Genomic DNA, 9,538 nt, shown 5'->3' on the forward strand with positions numbered 1-9,538 from the left:
GCGGGGAGGGGGGAGGGGTGGAAAAAGAGGGGCGGAGAACGACGAGGAAAAAATTCGCGACAAGAACGATGGAAAGCTCGAAAGCGCAGCGACGCGGCCGATAAAAGTAAGGATCGTTCGACTACGCATCGGCCGTATTTACTGCACGTCGACGAGGAGATAGATAAATACGAAAGAGGATTGATCGACGCCGGGACCAACCGGGCCGGAACGATTGGTTTCGCGATCAACGCCGGGAAATCGATGTTACAGAAGTGGTAGGCGATACCCGCCGAAACTTCCATCCAACTTATCGCGATTGTTACCGGCAACGTATTTAATTACCAGGGACATTTCGATATTTACGCGCAATCGGATGCGAAATTTCGGCAAAATTTCAGACCCCTCTCGAACGATATCGATTCCGGTGAGTCGGATTTCATGCTCTGACAAGAGTGACAGCCTATAAATTGCGATTTGATCGATGACCTTCAGGCTAGTAATAACTGCATGGCCAATGTTTGCCCGTGGGAATTCTAGAATGGAACTAGTTATAGACTACCAACCGGAGCCACCCCTCCGGCAGGAAGAGAGCAACCTAATTCCCGGCTGAGTTCGCTGCTAAGTAGGAAAATAAAAAGTTCTTTTAATCCACGCGATCCGAAGCGAGTTGCGCCGGGGAGACGGGGTTGGGGACAAGAACAAAGAACGTCCCCTATTACGGACAGGGGAAAAAGAGCCGAAGATCGTCTGTTGAACACGCAGTAAGCGCTATTGATTACGCGAAATTAAATTTCATCCTGCGCTCCCGCGCCACCGAACTTTGCCTACCTATCTCGAACAATTTTATCCCCGGCTCGAATCACGAAGATGTTCAAAGGCGGGCTAAGCCTGGGAAAAATTCGACTCGCGTATAACGAGCCAGCGAGCGAGCGCGTCCGTGCGACCGGCGGATAAATCACGGGAGGAAAGAGCGTGAAATTCGAGGGAAATCTAGATCGGGGGCACGCGTGATCGGGCGAATTTATTTAGCCGCGTATCCCGTTCGTGACAGGGACGCGAGACAGTCACGAGCGGCTTGGCCCGATCGGCCAACATCCACGGGATGTGATTTATTAAAGGACATTCCGCTGGTTTCTTCCGTTATTTCTCTCATTCCGCGAGCGACCGCGGTATACCGTTAAGCACACGGTGTTCCCCTAATCTAAACTATCGTAAAACCGGAAACGGTATAATTCCGAGCGAGGGCCGGCGGCTTTTATCGCGAGACACCGTCGTAAAAGTTTACGCCCCGTTCAGACGGCCAACTTCCCTTTTAGCCAAGTTCGATCGAGCTTCTTGGCCGTGTTTAATTACGTCGATCAAGGACCGTGTCTCGATCACGCTGGCCACCCTCTCCGCGATATCGCGACGAATTCGCCCTCTTCGGGGCCAACCCTGGCCGAGACCGGGTCAGACTAGCAGACGGAACCTTATCTATCCGGCCGATAGAAAGGGTCCAACGTTCTCGATTCGTCGAAAGCGTGGATAGGACCGGGGAGCTGGCAGTGATAGGTCAACCGATCCGTAGAATTGAACCTTGATCTACACCCCGAAGAACTACACACATGGCTGGCTTGGAACTGGGATATCCATCGATTGACATGTCCAACGGTCGAGTGGATCTGTTTACCCGCGGCCGATTCTCGTGGACGACATGTTCGACTAGGATTTAAACCGACGGGATTGATCCTGCACTCTGGACACGGTTAAACTCGGTCCTCCGTATCGTCTGTATGTACCGCGTTCATTTGATTTTCCAATTAAGTGCCCCTTGCCTGTGGCTCGTTAAAAGTGCAACGTCTGGCCCCACGGATATCAAGGATCACCGGTGAGCACCAAGGTCCTAGCGATCTCGAATCTCGAGAGGAGACAGCGAAGCGGAAGTGGGCCGGGCTATTTAAGAAATACGGCGCGATTTTGGACGGTAATGGCCATTACCATTCGTCACTTGCAAAAAGGGATTAAAGTTAGGGCCGATATTGGAGCAACCGATCCGACGATAAAACGGCCGAGATGATATTGGAGAGGTCGTGAATTTCTTAGTCGACGTGGCATGGCGAGGCGTGGAGGGATACGGTCGAAATAATCGTGTTACTTCATCCGTGATCTAGCCGGAGAATTCACCTGGAAATTCTAACTATCCATTCGGCTCGACATAATCCCGTCGCCCACTGTCGAATGCCACTTTGGCTAGCGGCAGAAGCTGTGCACCTGACAATTGTTAACAGAAGCGTATTGAAAGGATCAGCCTTATCAAGCTGCTGATTGACGTTTCATATCAAAGAACAGGGTCCAACGGTACAACGTTTCAAACAGCATATTCATCGATCTGTATTTCATTGATTAAGTGGAACAGCCTGGCTGCCGGAGTTTCTACTGACCATAACCCACCAGCCGCGCCGTTTTAATCGATAGGATTATTCTGTTCCACGCTTGAACTCACAATCTTGCCCACGACTGCTCCTCCATGGTGCTTGTTATCGATCTAATTTTCTTTACCACTCGACCGACCATTCGCTCGCGATTTCCTATACGGCGAGCCAACGAAATTCGGCCAATTTTTGAGCCAGCGCAATAATTAGAAACGAGATACATGCACCCGATAACGAAGCGTTTGTTCCAATCTAGGCATCGCGGCTATTACACCGAGCATTTTCCGTAAATTCCAACCCCTAGCGTATCGCGTGATTTTAATGGAGTTCGAAAATATCCTCGACAAGGTACTTCCCCGAGGATCAGCGACTTTTAGGATTCTCGACTTTACATCGGCAGGGAACTTTGAGAACGCATTTCTATGTTTTCGTAAATCCCAGAATCCAATTTCCCTTTTCCATCCCCCCTCCCCCCTTTTCTCCTCCTTTCCCTTCTTCCCTATTCGAAAAGTTTCCACCGATAGGACGTTGCCGATGATCAGCCCTCAAAGAAACGATACAGTTAATCGAAGAAGAGACGAACATCTGTAAATACTGGATCTACAAGAGTCGAACGTAGCTTGAGCAGAGTCCGGTCCTCGTGGTCTTCGTGTTCTATGAGGATTTAAACTAGGCGCACCCTCTCGCTCTCAACCCTCTCTCTGTAATTCCTGATCCGGATTTGAATTCTGCCGTATCTGTCGACTGCGCTGGGTTTCCCCGCTGAAAGACGTTTCCCTTCGTCTCCTACTTCGTCCTCCGTAAGCCATTTTCATTCGTATAAGACGATAAATCCTCCGATCAACCGGGGCAAATTGAAATACCGATATCTCCGTTAGAACAACTCGTCCACCGGGAACAATTTTTCCCCGGACACCTGTCAATTTTCCAAGTTTACGCAAACAGATTTCCACGCGTGTCTACCTTTTGTTCGCTTCATCTCCGCTTTCTTCCGTATCCTTTCCCTCGCGTTCCTGCGCGTCGGGTCCGATAATTACCGGTCTCTGTTTAATCGTCATCTAGCGCCGGTTGTATCATCGAATCCGATAGAAGCTGCGATAGGTCATGTATCGAAGCGTGATAAGAGTAATTTATCGGGTGCCACGATAATCCTTTGATACACGATGTCCGGAACATTTTTTCTCTCTCTCTCTCTCTCTCTCTCTCTTTCTCTCTCTGTGTAGCGCACTCTCTGCGTCTGCATGCTATCGAGGAATTACGATCCCGGTGAAAATTGACGATTCGCGCGGCGTTATCTTGGCCGTTCGATTCTCTAGCTAACCGCGAAAGAGATGCGGCGGTCAATTACGTAACACGCAGCCCCATTTCTGTCATTCCAGAGATGTGAGGAATGATCACGTGGGTGATGGTCGGGCTGCTCCTGGCTGCGGAAACTTGCGGCAGAAATGTCCTCTCCGGAAACGGAAACGGAAAGGAGGAGACGAAGCAGAAGGACGGACTGAAGGGAGTCACGGCGGAGGAGGAAGACATCTACCGTGGGTATCGGTGTCGGCGGCTGCTGGGTGGAAAGAGCAGGAAGAAAAGTGGAGAAAGGGCGGAGAACGGGGCAAACAGATCTATGATTTGCTCGACTAACTCGAGCTTATCCAGCCCTCTCGAATCCTGCAATCGAGCTCCACTAATCCTCCATCCTGGCTTTCTACCGCTTACAGATCTCGCTGGCCACTTTACCTCTCCCTCTCCCTCTGCCAATTCCCCACAAATCATTCCCCTCGATCTATATACACCTAGCCTGTAACATATTGTTCCGAAATATCGCCAATCGCGTGGCTGCCAAGCTTGCTAGAACGGCGACGCTATTTAGCCAAAATTCCCCGTTCAGCCGTGATTACGTTGCCGGAAAAATCAAAGGCATTCGCGTTCAATCCCGGCTAATTCTTTCGCGATCCCCCTACCAGCTCGGTTCCGGTGAAAAAGTTTGTATTCCATTAGCGTGTCGGGATAGAAAAGCTTTCCGACCAACGGCTATAAACTCTTGGCTATTCCGCGTAGCGGGAAACGCCCGGAAACAGCTACAACTCGAACGGTTGAAAAGTATTAATTACGACACTGGACCCAGGGGTGGAACAATACGTCGACGTACGCCTCCGGTGAACGGTACATTTCGTGGAAAACGCTTTTGTTGCCGGCATCCACGATGCCGTTATAAGTTCCATTCGACGGGACAATCCATTTTCCACGACGTTAAGTGTATTGCGACGGCGGAATTATATCGAAGGAACGCCTAAGCGTGTTTAATTGTTGCGTCTCTCCGCCCTTTGTCTCGTACTTCAACCGGTCTGGTGTCTCTGTGCAACGCTATTACTCACTCCATCGCACCCTCTGTTGTTGCAGGTCTAACGTGCTACACTTGCGTCAACGTCAGCGATAACCAGGTATCGACGACTCCATTAAACGCTGCTCTTAAGAGTCGGTAATGCCTGTATCGTGCCAGGTCCAGCCACAATTTCGTTTAGCCCCGAGGAGATCGTTTCGCCATCGACCTTTTACTTATTTTCAAACTACGTCTCCCTGCTTCGCCCGGCTTCCTTCTCATCGCCTCACACCCACGCACCCTTTTCCCTTTTTTCCCTTCTTTTCCCACCCTCTTTCACCCCACTTTCACTCTCTCTCTCTCTCTCTCTCTCTCTCATTTCTCCCGAGTTAGTGCCCCTGCTCTTCGAGTCGTGGATGTCACGAAGGAATTACCAATATCGGTTCGGTTGCCGGTTCCTTGCAAGCAACGAAGAGAAACACGTAACAGCTGGAAGAAGCAGAGGCGGCTGCAGGAGCCTCCGACGCCACGGATCAAGCCTAAGCACCTCTAAATAGCAGTTCCATCGACGGAAATCTGTATTGAAAATCGTTGATTCCGGCCCGATGGCCGGGGGGTCGATGGCCACCGCGAGTTCCGGCTAGTAGTATCTTTCCCCTTCGAGAATTTATTCGTTCGATCGTCGTTCCGGCGACATCGCCCTTTTCCTTTTTCCCTCGGCTCCTTTTCCTTTCCTTTCTCCGAGTTCGATAGTCCGTACACGGAACTTTATATAACGGCAACGCAGTCGTTGCGAGCACTTGATCAGAAACACCGAGTTCCCGGTTACATTTCACCCGTAGCATTTTCGCTACCCCGACTGTTTGTTTCCTCCACTCGAGAACCAACAAACTCTCTACTCTCTAATTTTTCTCCCCCAGTTTTGTCCACCCATAACGAACCACCACCCCGTGGCAACTATCCCCGAAAGTTTCGCGCGGATCGACCGATTTCTAGAGTAACGAGGAGATGACCAGGCTAATGCGTCGATCGCGATACTCGAACTCGAACGTTGCACGCTTCGATTCGAGTCTCGACATCGGCCAACCCTTTCTTTTCTTTCTCTTCCTCTCTGTTTGCAGATGTGCAACGAATGGGCGATAGACACACCGTGTCCGGCGGCCGACCGAGACTTCTGCAGATCGCTGCACATTTTGGACAGCCGTGGAAATAGCGTCTTGGCAAGCAAATTTTTTTTCTCTACACTTGACCTCCCCTCCCGCCCCCGCGGAATCGAGAGAGGAAGAACGACTGCGATTAACCGCGTCCGTTGCCAAGAAATATTAGAACTGCGCGAGGTTGGAACGTTGGCCGTCTGGATGCCTGGTGGTTTTCGGGCAGAAAGTCTGGCTCGTTTGCCTCGCGGTTCCAACGGGCACGAGTTTGCATAATTGATGTAATTTTCCATCGAAGGGGACTCTAAGTTGCAGACGCGACGAGGGTAGGAACGAGAAGGGGGAATTTTTCTGCCACGTCGGATTTCCGGCTCTTCTTCGTCCGCTCTCTCCCCCTCGCTCCCCCCCCCCCCCCCCCCCCACAATTTCGCTGGTTGATTCAATCGTGGCCGCGGTGCCGCGATAAAATCGACGCGTTCGACGTTTATCGCGAAACCATTGTTCGCACGATGCACGCACGAGCGATGAAGATCAATCCGAAATTTTATCGCTGCCCCGACTAATAGCTTTGCCCTTGCGTTCGTCGCATTATCGATTTCCGTGTTTGTTAATGGATAAACTTGCGCAAGCGAATTCACGGTGTAAGGGCGTCGGTGCAGGCACCTCTCGAGAGCATCCCACGACTAAGCACTTTCCAGGACTCTTTCAATTATGAATATCGGAATCAATTAGTACCTATCCGTTCACCTGTCTCGCGGACCCTCTATGCAACTTTGCTCGTTGATCGTTTAATCGATGCCCGGATAGGGTACGCGCTGGTGTGAGAAGATTCGCAGATGACACTGGATAATGCGTTTTCCTCGCGGGTACCTTCGCACGGGGATTCAGAGGTTTCGAGCTGCAGCGAAATCTCGGCGGTTTTTATTCCTTTATTTCCGTAAGTTCCCGAGCGAAGAGGGGAGAAAGGGCGAGGGAACGGCCGGAAAAGCCGTAGCAATCACCGAGATGAACATTCTGTATACGCGAAATCGAACATCTAGGAATTAAACGGAGATAGAAAGAGAGGCGACGTAGATTCTAACAACCGGGAATCGATACCGTAGTCGAACAATCGGTCAAAAAAAAAAAAAAAGAAAAAAGAGAAAAAGGGAAAAGGGAGAAAAGAGAAAACAGAGCCCCGGTGCATCGTGAAAGATTGAGAACGAACGCACCAACGATCGCATACGGAACGATCAGCCAACGAACACACTATGCCCTAACGCACAATGGTCCGCGAAAAACCGCGTTTCTATTTCAGGTGAGCAAGAGCTGTGCGAGCAGCGCGAAATGCGGTCCTGCCTCGGTCGGTTGCATCCCAATGGACACGCAGCAGGTGCGAAATAGCGAATTTTTCCAAGTACCTGGCTGGCTTTGCTCTCTTTCATTTACGCGCTGCGCGTTGGCCAGACGCGGGCCCGAGAAAGGGGGAAAGAAGCCGCGACGACCGGGTGAAATAAATTCGCTTATTTCGTTCCAGATCTGCATCAGCTGCTGCGACCTGAGCTACTGCAACATCGAGTCGCCGACGAACGCGACCAACGCCATTTTCTCGCGCAAACGGCGCGCCAAATCGAAGTCGAAGCGCAAACGACCCGGTAGAAACGGGGTCGAGGGCAGCCGAATCTACGGGGGCGGTACTCTCTGGCTCCTGGCCTCACTCTTCTATGCATATCATTGCTGAGGAAGCAGCAACGCGGAAGAATTCTAGTTAGAAGAAACCAGCCGTGCACCAGGCAGCGAGGGAACGATCCTCCGATGAGTTACGGATTCGAGGATACGACTTTTCTCCAAATCCTCCATTTCTTATCCAACCAACCGACTAATTCCACTCTTATTCTCTCTCTCTCTCTCTCTCTCTCGTCTTTTCGACTGATTGCATATCCTTTGATTATCGCGTGTACACTGTTCGCGTTTCGGCGTTTAAATTACGCGCGATAGAGTTATTCGCCGCGCGATCTACGCTTCTGGAAAATCTGTGTCCTCTATCGGCTTCCGCTGTCTCGTCTGTTTTTACCCAGGGCGCGGAGTAAATCGCGATTATCGCGGAGCGAGCGTGTATTTTTGCGGGCGCGAGATGGCGAAACGAGGAGGCTGCTCGTCTTTCTCTTCGTTAAGGGACCCGAAGAATAAGAACTCGCCGGGATCCTCCCGGTGAATCCTGCGCTGTCTGAAGCATGTATAGTTAACCGAGGGCCGTTTCGAAGACTCTCAGTGATGGAAAAAGGAATTGTTCTCTTCTCGTAGTAGCGTGTAGTTGCTATGCCTTGTTAGAAAACGAAAAATGAAGGAAAAACAAAAAATATGAAAATACACACACGAACACAGACACACACGCAAACACGGACACGTGCAGACGGACAGGGAGAAACTGTAAGCTGTAAGTCGGAGTTTACGGATGAAACGAGCGATTCTCGTCGTTACTTTCTACAGAGTTCCAGTGCCAAAGCAAAACGAGGAAAATCGAATACCATCCGTAATTTTACAAGCGGCGTTTAATTTTCGATCGAACACGCGAATGCCGATATATAAGGGGGAAAGCCCGTGTTGTTTTCCTGCGTTCGAGCCAGCTGATTCGACAGCCGGAATTTCATTTCGACCGTCGGAGAAAAAAGGAGACAGGAGAAATGAAACGTTCGCTGTTCCCTGCTGATTCATTCTGAATTTCAGTACCTGCCGGAGCAACGATCGATCGTTGTCCTCAAGGCACTTGCTTAGCGAAGCCGTGAATTCCCCGTACGATCCACGACCATACGTTTCGTTCGACGAATAGAGTAACAAACCGTTTCTATCATTCCCTTTCTACCGGTTTTCCCCACCCCCGTTCCACGATATTCCGTTCGACTTAATTTACTTACCGATCGATCGGCCAGTTGAATATTTAACCGGTCCTATGATTGAATCAACTTTTTCTTCCACTCCCGACGAATAAGGCCATATTGACCTAGCCGACTCGAAAGTTCTTAATTAATTGGCTTCCTTAATTAACAGCTACGAGTTCGAATAAATTGCTAATTATGTATTCCAGGCGAGAAGAAGTTCCTAATTACTCCGACGCGATAGTATTATTTCTACGATCTTATTTATCGTTCCTCGATGCTATCGCCTTGCGTTCATCGAATTACCCCTTGATTACCCTAATTGTCGATTTATTTAATAAACGCGAGTACGAGATCTTCGAGGATATCGTGCTCGGAACCATCCAGTTTGCGGGATTTACGACGGCGAATGGAAGACCGTGCGCTAAAAGCGAGATTAGGTTCATTCCGAAATCAATTTCCGCTCGACTCTTATCGTTCGATCGTCGAACAGAAGCAAGAACGTTCAGTTTTCGCGGATATCGAGTTTCTCGAGGGAAAAAAGTTGGAATACCGCGGCACAGCGACGTAGGCTGGAATTTGCTCCTGTGCGCAGTTTGACAAATAGATATGCAAATCGTGAATTACGCGAGCGAGGCGCACGCGGGATTTGAATTATCGATAAACTGGAATTACGCGTACCTAAAAGCTGTTTACATACCTACAAACTCGCCTACTACAGACTATTTACTGCTATTACAATTATTAACAATTATACACATAAATAAATATATAAATGAATAAATGAATATATATATATATATATATATATATATATATATA

The 9,538-nt window shown here is 49.6% G+C and overlaps 1 protein-coding gene across 1 annotated transcript in view; it reads left to right on the forward strand.

Annotated features, from left to right (window-relative positions):
* LOC108550636 (uncharacterized) overlaps window positions 1-7,720 on the forward strand; it is a 40,808-nt gene extending 33,088 nt beyond the window's left edge. Inside the window, exons 2-6 of the mRNA XM_017904408.1 lie at window positions 3,773-3,928; window positions 4,788-4,828; window positions 5,829-5,927; window positions 7,159-7,233; window positions 7,378-7,720. Of these exons, the coding sequence (XP_017759897.1) occupies window positions 3,784-3,928; window positions 4,788-4,828; window positions 5,829-5,927; window positions 7,159-7,233; window positions 7,378-7,581 (564 nt within the window). The 5' untranslated portion in view covers window positions 3,773-3,783 and the 3' untranslated portion in view covers window positions 7,582-7,720. The remainder of the gene's footprint in view (window positions 1-3,772; window positions 3,929-4,787; window positions 4,829-5,828; window positions 5,928-7,158; window positions 7,234-7,377) is intronic.
* The last annotated feature ends 1,818 nt before the right edge of the window (window positions 7,721-9,538 follow it).

The sequence above is a fragment of the Eufriesea mexicana genome, unplaced genomic scaffold, assembly GCF_001483705.2.
Source record: "Eufriesea mexicana isolate 0111107269 unplaced genomic scaffold, ASM148370v2 scaffold2888, whole genome shotgun sequence".
NCBI classification, from domain to species: Eukaryota; Metazoa; Arthropoda; class Insecta; order Hymenoptera; family Apidae; genus Eufriesea; species Eufriesea mexicana.